The sequence below is a fragment of the Crocodylus siamensis genome, chromosome 9, assembly GCF_052110815.1.
Source record: "Crocodylus siamensis isolate JL-2025a chromosome 9, ASM5211081v1, whole genome shotgun sequence".
In the NCBI taxonomy this organism is placed as follows: domain Eukaryota; kingdom Metazoa; phylum Chordata; order Crocodylia; family Crocodylidae; genus Crocodylus; species Crocodylus siamensis.
Window position 1 is genome coordinate 72,202,983 of NC_143403.1, and position 22,634 is coordinate 72,225,616.

The window sequence follows — 22,634 nt, forward strand, 5'->3', positions numbered from 1 at the left end:
TGGAAAGTGGCAAAATGAAGCTTGTAATGAAGGTAAAAGGGACCACATTAGGGTCAGATGAGCAGGATACAAAAATGGATTGGTTACTGGAGTTGTGGAAAATCATGCCCGAGGACTAACATAATTTGCCGTTGGCTTTCAGTGGCTGGAATAAGTGGTTTTAGACAACCCAGACACATGGCTTGTGGCACAAATGTCTCAAGTGTTGGGAGGAAATTGCAATGGACTTCCACAAAAAAGTCAGTTTGCATGTCTGAAACTTTTTGGGACCAGATTCTCCGCACAGTTACACCACTGCTCCTCTACTGCAGCCAGTGGGTTTTAGGAGGGGGGCAAGACCAGAATTTAGACCAGCTGACACAATCATAGCAGAGCCCCAGTGCTGCCCCTGTGTACTATGTGGACAGAATGGGGCCCTTGAGGTCCCAGACCCACTATTTATCTCCTCCCACCAGTCGCATCCTTTACTGCACCTTTTCTTCCTCTGACAGCACAATCAGGCGTGCCATACGAATGAAGTCTCAAGTCACCAAGGAAGGTGACAAAGAGCTCATATTTCTACTAATATTTGGCTGCCCAGATACCATGACGGGCTTTTGGAAACACAGATAGTCATAATAATCATAACAAGGAGAATAAGCAAATGGAACTGGTAGGTTGGTTGTGGGAATTCAGTATTGATACTGTTGTGTAACCACTAAAGGACAGACTTACTCCGCCACAAGTACATTAAACACTCTCTTTATTAGGACTCGAAACTTACCAGGAGGATAAAAGGGTTGCAGAATAACATAAATCATGCATCAAACAAGACCTGAAATGCCCATCTCAAACGAGCCTCCAGTTCCTGATGCTGGCATCAGTAGGACAGATCCAAAAGCAAAGAAAGTGTGTTAACCAACGTATGTATTAGTGTAGGAAGACTGTTAGTGACTTCAGGAATCCAGTCCCAATCAATATATATAATGAGATGCTGTTGCATGAATGTCAATGCAATTTAGTATATGCTGCCACTGGAAATACAATTAGAGCTGGAATATTTTTCCAGCAACCTGTTCTAAAATACCTATAGACAATTAAGAGCAGAAGCTATTGAGTTGCACAAGTATAATAATGCAGAGCTGACATAAGCCTAGTCTAGACTAATTTATTATCCCTCTTGCCTCATTTCTACGAGAAGTTACAAGGGGTGGATCAGAATGAAAGGAAAAATAACACAAAACCCACAGGACCATGAGCCTGTATTTGCCCTTTATCTACAGTCTCAGAGCTCTCCACACTCCTGAGACTGCAGGCTAGCAATGAAGCCAGTGCCAATCCCCGAGTCTGGACTGAAGTCAGAGAAATCTGAGGCCAAAGTCTGCAGTCAGCTAAACAGATACCATCAGGACAAGATCAGTGAGTGAAGCATCGGTTTAAATGAGCGCAGATTTCTGTCTGTCAGTAAGGTAAGAAAGCAGGAAAAATGTTATTCATTGCAATTCCTGAGTTCATGCTTAATGGGGCACCACTGAGATAACCGTATGGTTAAAAGTGCACTGTCTGTGTTATTAACCTCACCCAGAGGGAGCTAATTTCTCTGGTAGCATCTTCAGCCTAGTTCATACTACAGAGTTTTGCCGGCAGAACTGGAGACAGCCCTGGCCATGGTCCACCAGCAGCTGGTGGCCTCCCAAAGCTTTATAGCAGAGCCATGTGAAGCTACCAGAAGCAAGTGGACACGTATGTACTCTGGCAGCTTGTGGGGGTGGCTTGTCTGCCACCGTAAGTTCTGTGTGCAAAGGCAGCTGAGGAATGACAGAGCCTTGGGCCAACTGCAAAACTGAACAAGCCTGAGGTAGCAGAGTTGTGGCACAGCTTTCTCCAGAAAATACATATTCAGGGGCCCAATCCAGTCAGCTGTTTCTCTCACACTACTTGTGTGACAAAGGACCGATAAAGTGTCTGAGTCTGAGCAGACCAATGACATGAATGACTCTCCGTTTTATAGCATCTTTCCTCCAAGGCTCCAGACCCCTTTCTTAAGGTAGGTAAAAATTACTCCCGTGATCCAGAGGGAGAAAGAAGGGTCAGATTTCAAGTGCCATCTGTTTTTGGCTTCAGTTCAGCTCCCATCTTGAGATGACTTGGTGCAGTCTGATTTCTAAAGATGCAGAGTACCTTTTGACTTCCTTTACCATGCCCATTGCTCTAAATCTCTGCCACATTGGGCACCCAACACCTGAGGTCACATCTGCAAGTGATGGCCTCCATTCTTTGTCCAAGTCTGCTGAGTGAGGGACTGAACCCAAGACTCCTGCGCTAAGCAGGAGATAACAGTACTGCCTCACAGATGCCACTGGGTAGAGAATTGATTCATGCAGCAGTGAAGTGTAAGTAAACAAATTTCAGTTGGAAAATGCTTTGTAATAGAAAAGGAGGCTTAATTGTGTAAAACAAGCTGCATAGCAGGGCTAGAGCTGCATCAGAGGCTTAGGAAAGGTAAGCTCCTCATCTCTTTTTGAAACCAGAATATTTGCCATCTTCACTGGGATATGCTTCCCTGATCTTCCACCTGCAGCAACTCGGGATTAGAGCTCGGCCTGCCAACTCTGCAGAGCCAAAACGCCAGTGAATATACTGTTTGTAAGCACAGTGACGGAGCTGGTTATTGAGGGTCTCAGTATTCAAGTCCAACAAGGGCTCTTTGTAGAGCAGGGTAAACTCCAGTGTGGATCTGGAAAGAACAAGCTGTTCAAACAAAGCAGAGGCTGTAATGCATGTCCCATCTTTTCTTCGGCAGCAGAGCTGTTCCCATAATGCCTCTGTTTGCTGGCATTTCCCACAGCAGCACCAAGACGGGAGCTTGTGGGAGGAGGAAGCTTCTTGCCCTTTACTTTGAAGAGGTTGCAGCTCTTGGGCTTTTGGAAGGGCAGAGGCCTGACTGGAGTGCTTGGTAGCATCAGTAGACTCCTCGGGGTATATCTGCAACTAAAATCCGAAACAAACCCATCATCAGTGAGGTAAGGACATGTAGTGTTTTCTTTTGCAGTTTCCGTATCTGCACTTACCTGTCATTAGTACATCACTCTAACTTTACAAAATTGGATTCTCATCGCTTAAGCCTCATATTTAATACAGCAAAACAGATGTAAGACGAGTCAAGTGGCAGATCTGGAAAATGATGGCTTACCTGCCTCAAAACTGAATGCAGAACAAATCCGCAGCTAAGGGGGGCCAAGTTCCCCCAGGCTGGTTCACACACATACCATGTGGACATTCATTTAAATACACTTTATAAATTTATACCCAGTGAAAGGTGTTGGATCAACAGCCCTGGTGGCAGGAGTCCTTTATCCACGTAACAGTCACAGCACAGGCAATTGCAGTTCATGTTCCCTGGCCGTGTTCTTTAATCTCTGGATCACATATCTCTAGCACTGAACAAGTAAGTTAATTTTCACAATCCTGGACTTCCTTTGAGAGAACTAATGAGGGAAAACAATTATAGTGGATGGTTTCCTTACTGCAAACTCCTATCTAATTGAAATTGGATAGATCAAATCATTGTAATGGACATCTTCAAAGGGAGTCTGCCAAATGGGAACAGCATCTTTTAATTTTATTCAAATACATTTATTTTCAGATTACAGAACAAAGTTAAGTTCTGGAGTTTTGCAGGGTCCTGGCCCCAGCCCTTCCAAAACTTGGTAGTGTCAGGGGAGAGGCCGGGGAAGCAAAACTCTGGAACCAAGTCCACAAACGCAGATGCTTGTTCTTACCTCAAGAGCTTGACCCTTAATATGCTGCAGACTCTTGTCCAGTGGCTTGTCTACCAGAATCACGTGTGGCTTATCAACATATGACACGTATATCACCGTCTGTAACAAGAAGAGTGAGCATCCTCAGGTGGGGCAGATCCTGCACTGTTTTCTCAGATAAAAGCCCCACAGAAGGCGCATGCTGAATGGGATGCTGTTCCAGGCAAGAGGAGAACATGGAGGAAGGCAGGGCAGAGCGAGCAGGCGCTGAAGGCACAGGGAACTGGAGCAGAGGGAGGAGGAAGAGATGCTGGTAGGAGTGAGGTGATGCAGTTTTATGGCTGAGATGAAGGCACTCAGCTCTCTCAGACTCCTTACAAAACCCTGGCCTAGAGGCTCAGCTTGTGCCACAGAGGAGGTGCAGCATGAATACTGAGAGGGAGAGTGTGAATTTGAATGTGCCACTTAAGCAGCTGATTGCATTCCTTACCGCTTTTGGTCCTGGCACAGTCTCATACTTCTTCCTGTAGTAATATTCCTTGACAGGTGATTTGCAGCAGGGAAAAATGGTTGAAGTAGTAAGAAAATCGATGATGAACACAGCCTGGTGCAAACAAAAACGAGCCATGATTCAATTTTCTTAATGAGACGTCCTCAGAGTCATTTCCATAAGCACAGGAAATAAATCTCTTACCAAGCCGAAGTAGGAGAGGGTCGACCCAATGTACACCACCAGCTCAATTAAGTCAAATTTTCCAGCCTGGTGCAAAACAGAAGTGAGTGATTAGATGTCGCCAATGAGGACCATTCCCTTCACACTGCTCTCTGGGCAAAGCAAGGCCTAACACACAACTTGACAGCGTTTCCCTGTCTCTGTAACACAATACACCTGAGCAAGTCCAACATTTCAGAGAATATTCTAGGTGTGACAGCACAGCACCCTATGGATTTGGGGGGAATCAGAAGAACAGCATTTACTGTGCCAAAGACGAGGATGTCAAACCGTATTCCATAGGCCTTGATTAGCGTCCGCTCCTCCTTGCCGGTGGCATCCTTGAAGTACTTTGCAAACCTGAAAAACAACAAGTGAACATCTGGGCAGTTTGAGGGAAGCCCTGCGGTGGGTCTTCTGCCAGCCTGGCACTCTGGGCTGATCTGGCACCAAAGCCCAGGCAGGGTAGAGAGATGGGGAATAGCTCCCTGCAAGGGAGGCTGTGCTCGAAAGGGATCCCAGGGAAGGTAGGAGTTTGGGATCACTAGAAGGGGAGGGAATCAGCTCAGGATAAGGGAGTTCCCAGAAGAGAGATAGTACAAGCCTGGGGTCTGTTATCTCCCTGCAACTCCTACTGCTGGTTCATGCTATAGATCCTCTGCCAAGAGTGGTACCCGAGAGCAGGTACCGGTAATGGGAGCCCTGTCAGGCCCCAAGTTAGGAAGTCCAGGTGGGGGCTGCTGGGGGCAAAGCAGGCACAGAGGTGCAGGGCCTTGTACAGATGCCCTGGGTATCTATAGGGTGGGCCGTGTGGCCAGTTTCCTGAGGGAAACTGGAAACAAATCTCCTAAATTGTCCCTCAGGAGAAGGCAGCCTACCCTTATGTCAGGGTGAACTTAAGACTGAGCAACATGTGAGGCAGGACCATTGGGCTTGGCCCAAGTCAGGCCCCCAAACCTCTTGAGTGTTCAAGCACTGGACTTCAGGGAGCATTTTTTTAATAATATATTTCATGTTCCAGGTCAAATCAGCCAAATCAGTTCCAACTCCTATCAATTAAGCAGGACTCAATCATTCAGAAAACCATCTTGATTGAGCAGGCAGAACTCAATCGTTGCAAACACTGCATGTAGGGCACTACAGCTGATGAGCGTCCTCCCTCCCAGACCCATCGCCCTGGGACTTCAGATACTCCCAGATCCACTGGCAGGCATCCTATGCACAGGCCCAAGCAGGAGAGTGGTTTCTTCCCAGGAGCCTCAGCCCCATTCAGAAGGGTGCTGCATGCCTTTAACTTCCTGACATGGTGGGTGCCAAGAACTCACACTCCTCTTCAGAGTGACTAAAGACAAAGTTTCCTTAAGCTTTCCAAGACGTACTTTAACACCTTAATCCTAACAGACCAGCCTCAGCCAGCTTTTGCTCCCACCTCGAGGCATTGCTCTTGTGAGCTGAATTCTGCACAGCTCTGAAGTGCTTGTAATCTGCCTTCCCCCTCCTCTTGTATTCATCAGCTTTCCTTTCACTAGGATCTACTTTGCAGTGAGTCACTCAGCAATACACAGCATAATGGGCTTTAATTTTCCTTGCTGGGCAGACGTGAAATGTTCTTTCATTTTCCACAATCCACGGCTGACGCATGTTTTACTGGCCAGGGCTTGGCTAAGCCTCTGATGCCTGCAGCTCTGTGCGATTCTATTTTGAGGCTGTACCAGCATCTTCTGGATTGAGCAGTTCTTCCCCATGCTACTTGCTATTTCTGGAGGATGATGAAGAAACGTTGGCTCAAAATGCCACAGAAAGTTCCTTCAGCATAGTGCTCCAGTTGGATGTATAACAGCTTCATGGATGGTCAGATGAAGCAGCTGCACCTCGAACACTTTGCACTTGGAAGTAAGTCCTGATCCTATTCAATCGGTGGGGTCCCACATTGGTGTAGAGCAGCAGGAAGAAGCAGGCTGCCCAGGCCCAGGAGATAACCCACGCAGAACAACACGCACAGTCCATGCCTCGGGAAACAACTCTGTTTTATCCTGCTACACGTTCCTCCTAAGATCCTCCCCCACACCCTCTCTCCACTGTGATGAAAGCACCCATGCGTCTCATAAAGACCTACGGATCCCCAAACCTACCCAGGAAGGCAAATGATTACTGCTTTTTGAGTTTACCCATTGCCATTAGATTCCACTAGGTAGAGAACATGGCTGTACCATTGCAGTCGTGCTACCCTGTCTTGCCCAAGTCACATCTCTGTCAATGTGTTTACATGTGTGAAGCTTCCCCATGCAAGGGAATTCTCCAGTCTGCTTGATGGCTTCACACGTTCAGAAGAAAAGGGAGACTTTTGGAGCCAGGTTTGGCTCTCCCCTTCTGTAACAGGAGACCCTAACTCCATTACTAGAGAGTGAGAGAGAGTACAAGGGTCAGAGTGGGAAAAGGGACACTCGTCTTTAAGGTGGGCCACTTGCAGGCTGGAAGGGGCAGCCCCTGGGGATACATAAAGTGAGGAGAGCTGACCAGTCAGGCCCTGGCACTGCCAGGGAAAGGAGCACCTGGAATAGAGCTGTGTGGTGACTGGACTTGAGACTGTTTAACTGGATAGGCCCAGGAGGGCTGGAGCCAGGGGAAGCCCCAGCACTGAGCAAGCATGTAGTCTGTTCATTATTTGTGGGTTGTTTTGGACCTAGCCAGGCCTGTGGCTGGTGGGTTATGTTGGGGACTAGCCAGCCTGCAAAGCTGGGGAATGGGCAGGGTCCTCTAATTGCAGACTACATACAAGCCTGAGCAGGGATGGCCCAGTGATACGAACACAGGGAAAGGTACCTAAGTTTGTCCATTTTGACTGAACTGAGGAACTGTTTCTCAATCGTTGTTACCATCAAAGCCTGTCCCACATGCCCTGTTGTTTCTTGCCTGCCACATCAAGCGAGGGCAGGCAAGGGCTGACCACAGGACCCTGGGACACTTGGGACCTGCTGCACCTCCACCAGCACAAACCTTGCGGGGGTCCAGAGAAGTCAGTGGAATTATTTCAGATTTATGCCTGTTTCAGTAAGAATAACATTTGGCCCCATAACCTAGCTGGAACAGAACCCTGGCTGAGTTCTTTTTGGCACAAAAAATGGAGCTTCCTCCTTGGAGACTGTACACATGCTTAGAAAATAACTGAGACCCAAAGCTGAGAAATTAGATGGATGTTTTGCAAACTCTCCTCCACCCCCTGCTTCTAATTAGCTTTGTCAGACTCTTTTGGGCCAATTTTCTATTAGGATCTAATCAAACTCCCTGTTGCCCATTAACCTTCCCTGCCCTACTTTTTCAGATTACGCATCTTTCTGATGTTAAACCTTTCTTTTGGAGGGAGGAAGAGGGAAATTGGGTGCGTGACTTTTTTTTCCTTTGTCCATGCTGATTAGCACAGTGCTGGCCAGTCACGGTGCAAGCTGGCAGTCTGCAGGTTTCCTCCGAGCAGCCTGCCCATGCTTCATCGTCTGAATTGACCATACTGCTGGGGACTGGAGGTTTTTTTCAGCAAAGTTTTCAAACAGCCAAGATAGAGAGCATGCTGCTGGCTAGGTATGACAGTGAATGCCTGTCTCTTACCTGAAGTTGTAACCAGGGTAGTCTTTGGTGGTTTTGTCATCGAGACGACGAAAGCTGTACTTCGGACTACAGTGGTGGAACCATTTGTCCAGGTTACAGTCCCAGTTAATCTCGATACCCATGATTCCACCCTGCAGCCAGAAAAAGGAAATGAGCTCTACAGCATGGTCAGGAACACATGTAGAAGACTGAGCAGGGTCCTGTTCTGCCATTGCTCTGTGCCCCAAACTCCTAGTGAAGTAAAAAGAGATCTGAGGGTGTTCCAGTGGCAGGATCGCACCCACAGATGTAGAGCAAGTATAAATGCATTTCCACATCAAGCCAAGGGTGCTTGTACATGACTCTAAATTCCTGCATGCTAGAACCTAGAGTTCACCCTAGTTCTGGAGGCATCTTCCTGGTTTTTTGTGGGGTTTTTTTCCTCATCCTATAATTAAAAACAAAATCCTGACTTAGCTCACCCTCTCTGACCATGGTTTGATTCAGTTAAGCCAGAGACAGCTCAGTTCAAACTTGAATGAACTCTGACAGGAATCCCAAATGCAGATCTGTACCTGAATGTTGAAGTTTTGATGGACTTGCAGCCTGTCTGGACACTGGAACCCAGTAGACGGGGTTTGGTTATTGGTTCTGTGCAAATCACTTTATTTCTCTATAACTCCCTTTCACCCTTCTGTAAATACTAACCTTAGAGATGGGTTGTGAGACTCAGCTGGCTAGTTTGCTACACGTGTTCTGCTTGGGACATTCATAAAATAAGACTTGGTGGAAAAGCACAGGCCAGGATATAAGGCAGTATTTCCAGATGAGCTTTTGGGAGGTTCTTTCTCCCTAAGACATTACTGAGGGGGTGCCCTTTAGCAGAAGTGAGAAAAAGTAGGAATCCCTGCTTGACTTTGACTTAGGAAGACTGTTTAATTAATGAACACAACATGTCACTCTGTGCTGTAGAGTGCTCAATGCTATATGAGGTTCTGGTCTACAACTGGGTGTTATGGTAATACAAATTGGTAATTACAGTTCAATCAATGTAGGTCTAATCCTGGAAGACACTGAGCATTCTCAAGTCTCACTAACTCCAGGGGTAGTTTGGGGGCACTCTGAACCTTGCTGGATCAAGCTCTAACTGGAACACGTCTGTTATGAGAAGTAATGCAATATATTAATGAGGAAATAAAAAGAGCAATAGTGCAGAGGAATTCTAGCAGTGATCATGAAACCAAAAGAGTGCTTCAAACCTGAACTGCCATGTCTGAAAAATTCTCTCCTGTTGCTTGGAGAATATCTCCCAGCCGGAAAATGGGACAGGTGGGTGCAGTAATCTTGTTGAATGTGCATGTAATATTGAATTTTGGTAAAATATTATTTCTGCAGAGAACAAAAAAAATATTTGAAAGGGTAAATTAAAGTTCTTCTCTGAAAAGCATCTATAAATGCAGCTATGTTCACTCAATTTACAAATAAATTGAGGCTTTCTTTTCTTATAGCTACCAGCTCTACAGACACCAACGGGGGCCTGAGAGCTGAGCTGGTTCCTTGACTCATTGGGCATTACCACCAGCAAGACTTTGCAACTCATATGTATTATGTGCTAAATGATACTTATGATCCTAACCCTTCAGGGGTTTTACTGAGGCAAAATCCATGAGAATTTACAAGCAAGTCTGTTGCTGATGCATGAGAGGAAATAGAGTCAGTCTCACCCTCCTAAAACTGTGTTGGCTTAGGAAGAATTAACAATAGTAAAAAACAGTAAAAATAATAATTTTATCTGCCAGGTACATTCACCCCTGAATATACAGATCTGTTGAGTTAGACAAGCCATTTTTATGTAATCCTTTTTGGGAGAATTGCTTCTCCAGAAGTGATGAAGTAACGTTTTTACTTACGCAGTATAATTAAATTTTGGAAAGTGGATGTTGTTCTTTATTAGTACCGTGAAGTTTTCAGCACTCTTTAGAAGGGCAGGCCTAAGAGAAGAATATATTTATAAATTTGTAACGCAAGCTATTAAAACAGCTATCTTCCTGGAGTTAAATAGCTCCATTTATGCCACACTATTTTACTATTACTGGGAAAATTATCAGGAGGAGGAATATGACACTGAAAATAATGAGTTGTAGACCCAGGAGTTGGATGTCTTGGGGGACTGCGAATGGAAAACCTGGCTTTCTTAACTGCAACTGTGTCTTTGGGGCAAGCATTATCTTCTCACATTTGCTTGTATGGCACGTACATTATGGGACTGGATTCTGATCGGGATGCCTAGATACTACTCTAATAACAAGGGTAGATTGCCACAGCAAATCTTGCCATACAGGAGCAGCAACCAGTGGTGCCTGCCAGGTCACTTCTATGCATTTTTGCCTACAGAAACTGGTATGCCTTGACCAGTCTAGACTTAGGGGCCACCTTACGTTGCATTACCCTTGACCATGACCTTTAATTTGAATTGGGCAGGGTGGGTCAGGCAATTCCTATAAGAGCTAAAAGAGCTCAGCTGAAGGACGAGCTGTAGGAAAAATCATATGTTGTGGTGGAAGGCTTTATAGCAGGGGTACACGGACAGGGACAAAGGCCTCTGTGGGTTCTGCAGGAGATCCTGGGTCAGGTGAAAAAAGGAACCCTTTTTGAACAATGCTTTTGTGCTTACCCTGAAAAAAAGTCTGATAGATTTTTGCCTGTCGTATTCCTGCTTCCAGGCTTGAAGAAACAGACCAACCGCTCACAGGAACAAAATTATATTGTGCTTTAAACTGGCACAGCTCCATTTAAGTCAAAGTTGCTGCACCAGTTCTCACGTGCAGGGAATTTGTCCTGTATATCCAGCAGTGAGGTCAAGTTTAATATAACAGATGTTTGAACTAGTTTCTTGTGTACGTACGTCAAATGCTGCTAGTTAACAGGGACTAATGGAATAATATATCCTTAGATCTTAAGTAGAGTGCTCATCTTATTAATTAATGAATTAACTTTTTCTGATACAGATGAGTGACTTCACATTTAAGTGGAACTTTTGAATCTGCAATATTTTATAATTGTGGGATCAAAGCAGTTAGAGATGGGGAAACAATTAAATTAAAATGTCCCATTTATAGTCTACTTCTGGGCTCAAGGAAGAGTTATTTTCTCCAGTATATTTTTTGAGTTTTGTCAAATTTTACATTACCAACACTAGGGCATTTTACTGCTTCCCCTGGGACACTGTTACAGTCAGAATTTAAAAGAATTTCCCACTTATTATTATTGTTAGAAATTATTGACAGTTATCTTTTAACATCTTCTCTTTCATAAAAGACAGGTCTATAAATCATTATTTTGGTAGCAGCATTTTGATGATATATAAATATGTTACGGAAAAACACGATATGGGTCTCATTAGTAGTATAAGGGCTAGAAAGGAAACTGCTGTTTTACAAGGTGCATTTCCAGTGGCCCACTAGGAGGGGCTGAGAAACCTCAGCTCTCACTGCTTTGCAGGATCATACCCTTAATTACTAAATAAACAGGCAATACGCCTCTTACTTACACTGGGGGACTTTTTACTGATTCCACAGGGCACCACGCAGAGACTTGACAGGTCTTAATAGTTGCATTATACTGTACACACTTTCCTGTCTGAATTCCTGTACAGAAGGGGAAAAGGAGTTGTTGAATTGGCATGTGAGGCTTGAGTCTGCCCTTTACAAGGCAGTCTCAAAGTACTAACAGATCACTGGCTGCAGTCGGGGAACTTAAATCAGAATATAGCTTTCCATTCGTGCAGCTCTCTTGCAGTGAAATAGATATAGGAAGGGCTTTCAAGACTTCTGCCACACCTAATCAGTGATTAAGGCATCCCTTTGACCATGTATGTCACTGCTGCATGTATTGTTAGTCCATGCACAATATTAAAGTAACTTCCTGCAACAGAAAAGCAAAGGCTTAAATCAACTTTGTGAGCATAATAGAGCAAGAATAACCCACTTGGTGCAGAACTTCACTCCCATCATGCTTTCAGCAGGATATTGCTTGGCAACTTACTCAACCAGTGAAGAGTGAAGTATCGTGCCATCTGGACAATGTCACTTAGCTAATCAGGCCTGATGCAGGACACTGACATCTCTCCAATCCTAAGAATTAGCCAACCATTTGATAGGTGTCTTGGGCATTACAGCATTTAATTACAACTCAGTCCTTGGATCACTCTTCAGAACTGTCACCAATTTCAGTGGAAGTTGCACCGTGGAGTAGACTGCAAGCATGGGCTCTCTTTAAATGGCGCGTGACAGCTTCACCACTTCATCTTTCTCTGCTCCCTCTGCCTGCTTCCTCCGCACCCCCTTTTGATAAGGAGACCCAATGAGCTCTCCAAAGGATAGTCAATGAGCAGATACAGATTTCACATCACTTCTCTTCTTGTTCTGTTTATCTCTGGCTCCCAAACCCATACTTTCACATCCCCTTCCTTACCCTTGCATATCCTGGTCACATCTTTGGGAACTGTGTGTGCACATCTTGCCCAATGAGAGTTCTCGCCCATCTCAAAACAGTTTGGCTCTTCAGTTGCAAACTCTTCAAGCATTATTGTCCCCGGCAGCACTTTTCTGTTACATGCCATGCCATTTTGCACATGCTGGCTCCTGAGCCAGATCTAATGTAGCTGTGTTCACGTGGTGCTATAGTTCTGCAAGACAGTGTCTATCAGCCCACCCACAGCGGTGCCCTGAGGCACCCAACTACCACCTCTTTGGAGGGTTGTGCGCATAGCTATAGCACAGTGCTGTCCAGCTGAACAAGAGTGGTACAGACATGCCTGAAATGATTGTTCCTCTGCCAGGCTGAAAGCAATGCTGCATTGTATCAGTAAGGCTGATTCAATGCCCATAAGTACTCCTATTTTGATGATGAAGCCAATAATGTGTTAGGTACCCGTTAGCATTTTACCAGAGCTGCACCACCATTCTGTCTGTAGAAACAAGGTCTTGTGCAGCCTGAGACTATCAACAGTGCAGCAGAAGGGGGAAGCCAGAAACGAGTTCCAGTCTGAATATGGGACCCACATACCATTGCTCAGGGAATCTGTACGCCCTTGTACACATTGCCTGTGTGAAGAGCAGATATATTTGGCAATAGGGTACTGAAAAAAAAAATCAACATAAAAGACAGTTATTTATAAATATTTTCTCCCTCCCCCCACAATAAACTGATATCATTGGTTTGCCTCTCCATGCCAACAGAGACATGAGCACAAGGGGAAGAGCTAGACCAGGAATTAAGTCAGCTCACGGAGGTAGTTAGGTCAAAGGACGTGGTCATCATGGGTGACCTGAACTTTCCAGACATCTGCTGGGAAGGGCAGTCAGACAGGTCTGACCACTCACAAAGGTTCCTAGCCCAAGTACAGGACCTCCATCGAACCCAGGAGGTGCACAGCCCCACTGGGGGAGATGCCTTGTTGGACCTGGTGCTGGCCACTGGCGATGACCTGGTGCGGGGGCTGCGGGTGCTCGACCACCTGGGGGACAGCGATCATCGCCTGCTGGGATTCACCATCCAGCGCAAGGTGGCAAAGGCCGGCAGCAAGGCAGCAGTCCTGGATTTCAGGAGGGCGGACTTCAATGAGCTAAGGAGAATAGTTGGGGAAGCGCTGAGGTCCCGGAGGGGAGGGGAGGGGAGCCAGGTGTCCAAGAAGAGTGGTTGCTCCTTAAGGAGACGATCCTCCAAGCTCAAAGGGAGGTAATCCCAACATGGATCAAAGGGGGCAGGAGGGCGCAAAAGCCCCCACGGCTCACCAAAAGCATCTGGGAACGTCTCCTAGCTAAAAGGGAGGCGTGCACCCGATGGCAGGGAGGGGCCATCCTCCAGGAGGACTACACTGCGGTTGCTCGGGGATGTAGGGGGGTCAGGGAGGCCAAGGTGCAGATGGGACTGGGACAAGCAACCCGGATCAAGGACAACCAGAAGTCCTTTTTTAAATACATAGGGGGCAAAAAAAAGGGTAACGTGGGGCCCCTGCAGTACACGCTAGGAAATTTGGTCGTCACACCAGACGACAAAGCTAACATATTTAACGACTTCTTTGCCTCCATTTTCCTGAGCAGGAACCAGGTCACCCCACCGGGCCCCCCTCAGGCCCCAGGGGAAGCGCACCCAGGCCAAGGGTCAGGGAGGATCTAGTCAGGGGGTGTCTGGAGGGATGGGATGTATTGAAATCAGCCAGTCCGGACAATCTCCACCCACGAGTGCTGAGGGAATTGGCCGAGGTCGTTGCGGTACCCCGGCACGGCTGTACGAGCACTCGTGGTGCTCTGGTGTGGTGCCAGAGGACTGGAAGAGGCCAACGTGGTTACCATCTTCAAAAAGGGAGGAAGGAGGACCCAGGGAACTATGGGCCAGTTAGTCTTACCTTGATCTTGGGCAAGCTTTTTGAGAGAATTATCCTAGCGCATGTCCACGAGGGGCCAGGGCAGAGATAATGCTCAGGGGCAACCAACACGGGTTCATTAGCGGCAGGTCGTGTCAGACCAGCCTGGTGGCCTTCTACGACCAGGTCACCAAATCCTCAGACGCAGGGGTAGCAGTGGACATCGTCTTCCTGCACTTTCGGAAGGCCTTCGACACTGTCTCTCACCCCGTTCTCATTGAGAAACTGAGGGGCTGTGGCGTAGACACCCACACAGTCAGATGTGTCACCAACTGGCTGGAGGGCTGTCACAGGGGCACTGAGGTGTCCTGTGCCTTAGAGGATAGAAGGAGAGCTGTCAGTCAGGAGGGCAGCGCAGCTGCCGGTTGCTGTGGCAACCAGCCGGTCAGGTGACCGGAAGGGGGCAGGGCCGGGCCCCTTTATAAGCAGCCCAGGCCGGGGCCTGAGGGCAGTTCCCCTCTGGCAGCCGCAGGAGCGGGAGCGCTGAGCAGCAGCGTCGATGGTGGCGGTCTGACTGGCTGCAATGATGCGAGGGGAGAGAGAGAACTGGGACAGAGGTATGGGTGAGAGCCAGCATTGAGCGGAGCTGGGTTTACAAGCTCGGGGGCTGAGGATTGGGTTGCAAGCCGGTAGGCTTCTGCTATTTGAGTTATAGCTGTTTGGCTCCGGATTTAGTTATCGTTACACTGGAGGACCGGGTGAGGGTGTAGGGGTGTGAGGAGGCCTCACGGGGGCTCCCCAGTGGCTTGGGGGTTCCCAGTGCCCAGTGGGGCACAGTGAGGGGTGCCCGTGGGGCACAGCTGTTTGCGCTAGAGAGGCGCGGTGTGTGGGGTTGCAGACCCCAGCCTGTGAGGGCGGCATAGGCCCCAGAGGGGGCAACAGGCGCGAGAGGCGTGGCATAGGCCCTAGAGGGGGCGACAACGGGCACGAGAGGCGCACGGCAAAGGCCCTAGAGGGGGCGAGAAGCTCCGGGAGTGGGCAAGTACACTAGGAAGAACCCTAGGAGAGTGTGAGTGCACCGAGGGAAGCCCCCAGGGGCAGGAGCGTGTGTTGAGAGGTGCCCCAGGAGCGGGTGCGGGTATCAAGAAAGGCCCCAGGAATAGGTGGGGCATTTTCTGATTATTAGAAACCCAGTAACGGGGAGACTAAAAAGGACCCTAGAGGGGTTCCTCAGTACTGGGGACCCCAAGGGGCCTAAAAGGCCAGGTAAGGCTTCGGTCGCCTGAGCCTAAGCTGACATCAAGGATTGACAGGACCCCGAGGGGTCAGGTAGGCCAGGTAAGGCTCAGGTCGCCTGAGCCTAAGTGGACTCATAACGTTGGCAAGAACCCAGTAGGGTCAGAAAGGCCAGGTAAGGCTCCAGCCGCCTGAGCCTAATCTGGTATCCACCATTAATGGACTTTAGAGGGACCAGTAAAGGTTTAGGAGGATGGCCCAGGTAGCGTGATAGCCTTGGGAAGATTGGAGACTGGCGTCAGGGTGTGACGAGCCCCAGGGGTGCCAGGTGGGTGACAGGCCCGGGGGTGCCAGAGAGGGGCACCAGGGGAGGACGAGCCCAAGGGGTGCCAGAGAGGGTGCCGGAGGGCCAGGACAGAATAAACGTCCAGGAACAGCTGCGAGGCATGGGGCGTGCTAAAGGGGAGGTAGGAGGCATGCGTTGCCCATAAGGCTGGGGGTGTTGGAACACCCCACTTGGAACGGAGGTAATACCAGCGCAGTGTCAAGGTGAGAGTAGGCAGCCTCCCTTACTGAACTTATAAGAACAAAGACGTGGCAGGCGAGACGAGGGTGCTGGATCACCGTAATTGACATGGCAGGGGGGCGCTAGCGAGTTCACGGCCACTCGCAGGTCCCACTCGTGACAAGGGCCGCACCCAGAGAGTGGTAGCGGATGGGTCACATTTGACCTGGAGGGATGTGGGCAGTGGGGTCCCCCAGGGCTCGGTCCTCAGGCCCGCACTGTTCAACATCTTCATCAGTGACTTGGACGTGGGAGTAACAAGCACCTGCTCAAATTTGCTGACGACACTAAGATGTGGGGGGATGTGGGCACGCTAGAAGGGAGGAATAGGCTGCAATCAGACCTAGACAGGTTACAGGGGTGGGTGGATGAGAACAGGATGGGTTTCAACCCTGACAAGTGCAAGGTGCTGCACCTGGGGGGGAAGAACTGGCACCATACCTACAGGCTGGGGAACTCCCTCCTCATCAGGGCAGAGGCAGAAAAGGATCTTGGAGTCATCATTGATGCCAAGATGAACATGGGCTGGCAGTGTGGGGACGCGGTCAGGAAGGCCAACCGCACCTTGGCATGCATCCACAGATGCATCTCAAGCAGGTCCAAGGAGGTGATCCTCCCCCTCTATGCCGCACTGGTCAGGCCGCAGTTGGAGTACTGCGTCCAGCTCTGGGTGCCGCACTTCAGGAGGGACGTGGACAGCATGGAGAGGGTCCAGAGGAGGCCACTCGCATGATCAGGGGGCAGCAGGGCAGGCCCAACGAGGAGGGGCTACGGGACCTGAACCTGTTCAGCCTCCACAAGAGAAGGGTGAGGCGGGGGATCTAGTCGCCTGTTATAAACTAGTCAGGGGGGACCAGCAGGCACTGGGGGAGTCCCTGTTCCCCCGAGCACTTCCAGGAGTGACCGGGAATAACAGTCACAAGCTGGCAGAGGGTAGATTTAGGCTAGACATCAGGAGGTGTGACTTCACGGTCAGGGCGGCTAGGATCTGGAACCAGCTTCCTAGAGAAGTGGTGCTGGCTCCTGCCCTGGGGGTGTTTAAGAGGAGGCTGGACGAACACCTTGCTGGGGCTGTTTGACCCCAGTACTCTTTCCTGCCATGGCAGGGGGTCAGACTTGATGATCTGCTCAGGTCCCTTCCAACCCTAGAAACTAGGAAACGATGAAACATTTAGAATAACAGCAAATCGCTACAGAGAAACAGTGACTTGTTTAACTCTCCTGCTCCTCTGCATTGTAGTCTCCACCTGTAGTGAAGCCAGCTGGGAACATAAGCCTTAGTGAGGCACTAGCACAGTTTTGGCTGCAGGGTCTTTGGTGCCATGCACAAAACTAACTGCTGGCTGATTCATTGGGAAACACAGGGTGGAGGAATAAAAAAGGAGAGTAATTAAACTAGTTGTGGCATGTTATCCAGTAAGATAAAGTAGCAAGGGAAGACAAAGCAACGTTTGCTTGTGGAAAACTGCTATGAATACTCATGCCAAAGAACACTGTTATGCAGGTGATGAGTCACGTATAAAATACAGTTACCTCCGGACAAACGTGCTGAGTCTGTTTTTCTGTGGTAATGATGTTGGTTATCACGAAGAAAGTGTCTCTTCCCTATGCAGAGAGACAGGAGGGGACAAATATTCTAAATTAAATATCGTATACCAAATTCTGATCGTGGCCACTCCTGTGTTAACCCAGAGTGACTCCTGTAAAGACAATGGGGCTGGTTCAGATCTCACTCATGCTGATGTAAAAAGGAAATCACTCCATTGAACACAAGTGTGTACCACATTGGAGGAACCAGATTTCCCCCCCCCCAGATATCCCTATGTAAACCAGGAGTAACTCTATTAAACTCAGTAGAGTTATACTTGGAATTGTTCTTAGACCTGCTGCTGTTATAATCATAAATTGGTCATGACAGAAACAGGTTTCTTAACCCATAAAAGAGAATGATTTCTTTTAACATTATGTTTCTTGTGGTCTTTAAAGACACCTAGCACTAAAGCAACCTCACCTGCCACCCATTGCGCTGACTTTAAGGGGAGACTTACCTGCATGGGAACGGTATACTCTGCCGTGTCCCAGATTCTGGAGCCAGCCTGGGACACTCCTTTCACTTTGGTATGAACCGAGCTGATCACAGACTCCTTTTCCTGATAGAGTCGATTGGTCACAAGTGCAAAACTAACCAGACAAAACAGAAAGGACAAATGACCCCATGACAATTAAATGACAGACCACCACAGTTAGTAAATGCATAATGGAAGTTAAAATACAACTGAACCTTTGAAAGTAACTGGAGACTGTATCATCATGATTTGTCCGGCCAAAATCTTCCCTCGCTTACACATGGCAATCTCCTTGGCTTTTATAGAATTACTTTGACATACGTGACCACTGAATCTGGTCCTTCTTCATTATTTCCTATCTTAAACATCATCTAGTCGTGTGCTAGTCAAATTAAATCTCCCCCCCGGCCTGCCACACCCAGTTGCTGTGGCACTTGACTTCACCCTTCAAGAGCTGACTCTCTTCAACATAGAGGTGTCAATGTGAATTTAAACACTGCAGCCTCTGTTTTAAATGGGTTATGGTCTAACTGAGGTCCCAGCATGTTCTGTTTTGGAAGAAATCTGTTACTATTCAACTTTTTCATCTTTCAAAGTGGCCAACTCCAGTGATCCCTTCTCAGGCTGTTTAGTTAAGAAGCTCCTAGGTAACTGGTAAATTTGTTATAAGATGGAGAAATAGGCTGCCTCTGCAACCCCCTTTGGCAATGTGCATGTGATCAGAGCCTCATGAAAAGCAATAACTATTGTAGCTCACAAGCCTCTATAGATGACAGTCATCTTCATTGGTTAAAATGTCATTTTCAAAGGGTTCTTTGTAAAGGCAAACCCAGTGTTCCCATATGTTACTGTTATAAAGGGACATCATACAGTAAATCCAGGCCAGTATTTAAATGTGAAAAGCTTTTATAAATAGAAATGTTATTACACACTTATTTTTCCCCAGTGAAACAATACTTTTTAAAGTTGATGGGGACCAATTAAAAGCTATTAGCATGCATTGCTTCTGCAGCTCATGATGCACCAAACTTATAAAAGTACTGAGACTTGTAACAGCTACTGTGCATGTAATATCGTGTACAAAAGGTTGCTTTCAAAAAATGGTTTTCTATTTTAGATGATAGCGTTATGAGCGTCGTCGTCATTTCAGTTAAAAAATAACCAACCTGGGAGTGAAAAATAATATCTAAAATACTTAAGTGCAAAGCAACTGTAAAAACCCTGTGTTTATTTTAGAATAGTTCCTACAAGGCATTTTAATGCCATGCCTTTGAGAGGAGTGATTTAAGGTGCCGTCTGGCTATGAAAACACAGCTCTAAACAACTAGACAGAAATGGTGTCTTAATTGGACAACAAAACTTCCTGACTTGCAGTAAGATTGCAATTAGTTTTCCATGTGTTAGCTTGTCCCCCTTATGTAGGAATGAAATCTCGTTTATGAACATCTGAAGACTTTGTCAGCAAACACGACCAATGAAAGCAGCCATCGACACAGGAAACTGATACCACATTCAAATGCTTTCTGACTAGAAAGTTTACAGTAAAATCTGTACTGTGCAGATAATTTCCTTGTCACTGTCTGCGTGGCTGCTGTGCAACACTTTATTTTACCCTTTAAAGAAAAGCTATAAAACTGATTTCTGTTGTTTCTGCAGCACAGAGCTCAAGATCTCCAGGTACTTGCTGAGCCGAGTTATAACCGATCAGACAACCACCCACATAATAAACATGCCTGCTCATGTACAATGCAACATATCACTGTTCTTAACTTACCAAACATATAATAAAACTATTATATGGATGATCCATTTCAGACTTCCAAGGTAGCCACTCTGAAAACGGACAGCTTTAGATGTTTCATATTCACACAGATTATTCAGGCTACAGAACGCAGGCATTGTTACAACTTCCTTAGTAGTCTGTGTGTGACTGCCGGACTGGGGGAAGAGGGAGGGGTCGTCCCCGTGGGTAGTCGCCTGTGGAAGGAGGACCGTCACTGATCACCCTGGAATGCTACTGGTTTGGAGTAGGTGTTATGAAGTCCATTTCCCGCCCTAGATCTCGCCCGCCACGACTTGTTGTTTAGGTTCAGTTAGGACGGTTCCTGGTCACTCTGCAGCCCGGGATCCCTCAGCGGTCACGTTGTGGGGCTCCACCACCCCTTGCACCCCGGCCTTATGCCTCCTCTGGTGCTCCCCTCTAATGTGTGACCCGGCTTCCTATGGACGGGCCGACCGCCTCACCGGTCTGACTGACCCTTATCTTAGAGTTCCTCGTATCCTGGTTGACCCAGGACTGGGTCACGGCCAAGGCGGGGTTTCACTGCGGGGTCCCTGACCCGAGCTCCCCGGCTATACCCTTCAGCTGGGGTATCCCTTTTAACAGGAAAACAAAACCTGAAGAACTGAAAGCTAGGCCCCACACAACCCTACTGGCTGGGCCTCTTACCCGGACCTTCCCAGGCCGCCTTTGGGCAATCCCTATCTTAGACTATGGCTGTAGCCAGCTGGCGTCAACCTCTGCCCGACGGCACTTCCTCAGTGCTCTTCCAGGTCCCGACCCTCTCTGGAGACGTTGTGTTCCTGCACCGGTGCCCCAGCCCAGGACCTGCAAGTGCTGCGTGTCTCGGGTTCGCAGTCCCAAAATTCCCCGCCACTTGATTTCTCGTCCTCAACGCTCATCTGCCGCGCCTCGCTCGTCGTCTTGCAGCTGGCTGTGGCTGGTATCCTCCCCTCTGCCTGGGTAAGCTGTGGCTCCCCGCTGGGGTTCCCTGTCCTTCTCTCTGGGGACTTACCTTTGCTTGTCCCCGGAGTTCTCTGCTCCTCGAGCTGAGCGGTTGGCAGCTTGTCCTGCCCGGGAGCTTCCTGTCCCTCCTACTGGGGGGGTCTGTGGCCCGTTCCACTCTAGGGTCTTCTGCCTCAGCTGGTGCGAAGCTCCCAGCTCATTCTCTCCCCCGTCCTCTCTCGGCGGCCGCTTTTATCACCGGCGTCGGTGTAAACAAGCGGCAGATGTCCGGCTCAGGCTCCGCCGCTGCCGTGAGTAATTTCCATTCTGGTTCCCCAGGATACTTTGTTCTCAAGAACCACTTGATTCTGCTTTTTTCCCACCCTTTCCGTCCCACTTTCATATGACACACCCCTTAAAGGCACAGTAAGAAAACCACTTACATTAGCATGGAAGGTAGTATAAATACGTTCTTTTGAGAAAGAAATTGTTTTGTCACTCGTTAATAAAAAAAGAAATAAGTAAATAAATACATAAAAAGGGAAGTTGAGGTTATCATGCCAGATGCTTTACTTATGTACAGACCAAAGACAAAAGGCCATGTTCATTTCTCTTGCGTCTCTAGTAAAGCCGATTAAATTAGACCAGAGGTGAATATGACCCAAATTTGACAAAAATACAAGTGTTCCACAGCCACCCACCCACTCTCAGACAAAGACAGTTTTCAGAGGAGCAACATTTCTGGCATTCCTTTTGATTGGACATCACAAATTTAGACTATTCAGATGTTTTATAGAAATGAAAAATCTAAATGTCAGATGCATTAATATTTTTAGCATGTCCTCCAAACAGCTTGGCTATTCATATCATTGTCCTGATGAAGGAAAATCCAAGATTTGACATCCTGCTAAGTTATCAGCAGGAAACAGACTTGTATCCTTCTCAATGTCCATTGGACAACTTGACTCTTACTGATCTAATCGGAAGGTGTTGAACGTGGGCTGAAAGCTCATGCTCTGTCAAGTGCTGCGGTGGACTGATGAATGCTTGCAGCTTGTTCCTAATTTCAAAGAGAGATGATACAACTTAGCATCTCACCTTGTCACATTGCATCAGCTTTGAATGTGACCAAAGGACCTGATTCTGCAGCACAAAATCAACAAGAGTTTTCTAGCGGCCATCAGGGAGTGCAGGAGCAGGGTTTAATTTCCACAACATCTTCTCATTTTTCTGTCCCCAGGGCCAGGGAGAACAGGCAAGGGAGACAGAGAGATGAATTATTTACCTATTTCATCTTCCAACCAACAGAGCAGTTTGCACTGAACTGCCAATGGGACCTACGTCACCATCTCCACTCAGTCGTGCCACCTCCACATGCCACCACACTTCAGTTGCTCTGTTTCTGTGTGATCCCACTGACAGAAAGGTGCATGAGGGAAGAGAAGAGAAAGGAAAAGAGTGAGCTCCCTCATAGCAGAGTGAGTTTTGCCACTGCCTGAGTTTGCTACTAGCCAGAAAAATACCTGAGCATTTGCAGGGCCATCAGATGCTGAGCCCAGTGCTATTCATAGTGACATTTGTTCTCCAGGAGAGGGCAGTCCTATATCATCACACAAGCCACATGTGGCCAAAGGATGGCAT

General features: G+C 47.7%; 1 protein-coding gene and 1 long non-coding RNA gene across 4 annotated transcripts in view; one reads left to right on the forward strand and one right to left on the reverse strand.

The window, feature by feature from the left end:
• Positions 1–1,401, forward strand: part of LOC149857900 (uncharacterized) — a 3,372-nt gene extending 1,971 nt beyond the window's left edge. For both annotated transcript variants that reach the window (XR_016444330.1, XR_016444329.1), the window contains one exon: positions 1,263–1,401. This is a non-coding gene — a long non-coding RNA (uncharacterized LOC149857900). The remainder of the gene's footprint in view (positions 1–1,262) is intronic.
• Positions 726–21,361, reverse strand: P2RX7 (purinergic receptor P2X 7). Of its 2 annotated transcripts, XM_090063812.1 has the most exons (14): positions 21,064–21,361; positions 20,043–20,245; positions 18,251–18,383; positions 17,736–17,807; positions 13,102–13,174; positions 11,585–11,681; positions 9,945–10,025; positions 9,294–9,423; positions 8,056–8,186; positions 4,719–4,812; positions 4,435–4,500; positions 4,231–4,344; positions 3,762–3,860; positions 726–2,970 (listed from the first exon to the last, which is right to left on the reverse strand). In XM_090063812.1, exons 2-14 carry the CDS (start codon positions 20,165–20,167, stop codon positions 2,491–2,493), a joined length of 1,695 nt encoding a protein of 564 aa, XP_089919938.1. In that variant the 5' UTR covers positions 20,168–20,245; positions 21,064–21,361; the 3' UTR covers positions 726–2,490. The 2 variants fall into 2 exon arrangements, with proteins under 2 accessions (XP_089919938.1, XP_089919939.1); XM_090063813.1 differs by lacking the exons at positions 13,102–13,174; positions 21,064–21,361 and having other exon boundaries at positions 20,043–20,244.
• Between the last annotated feature and the right edge of the window lie 1,273 nt (positions 21,362–22,634).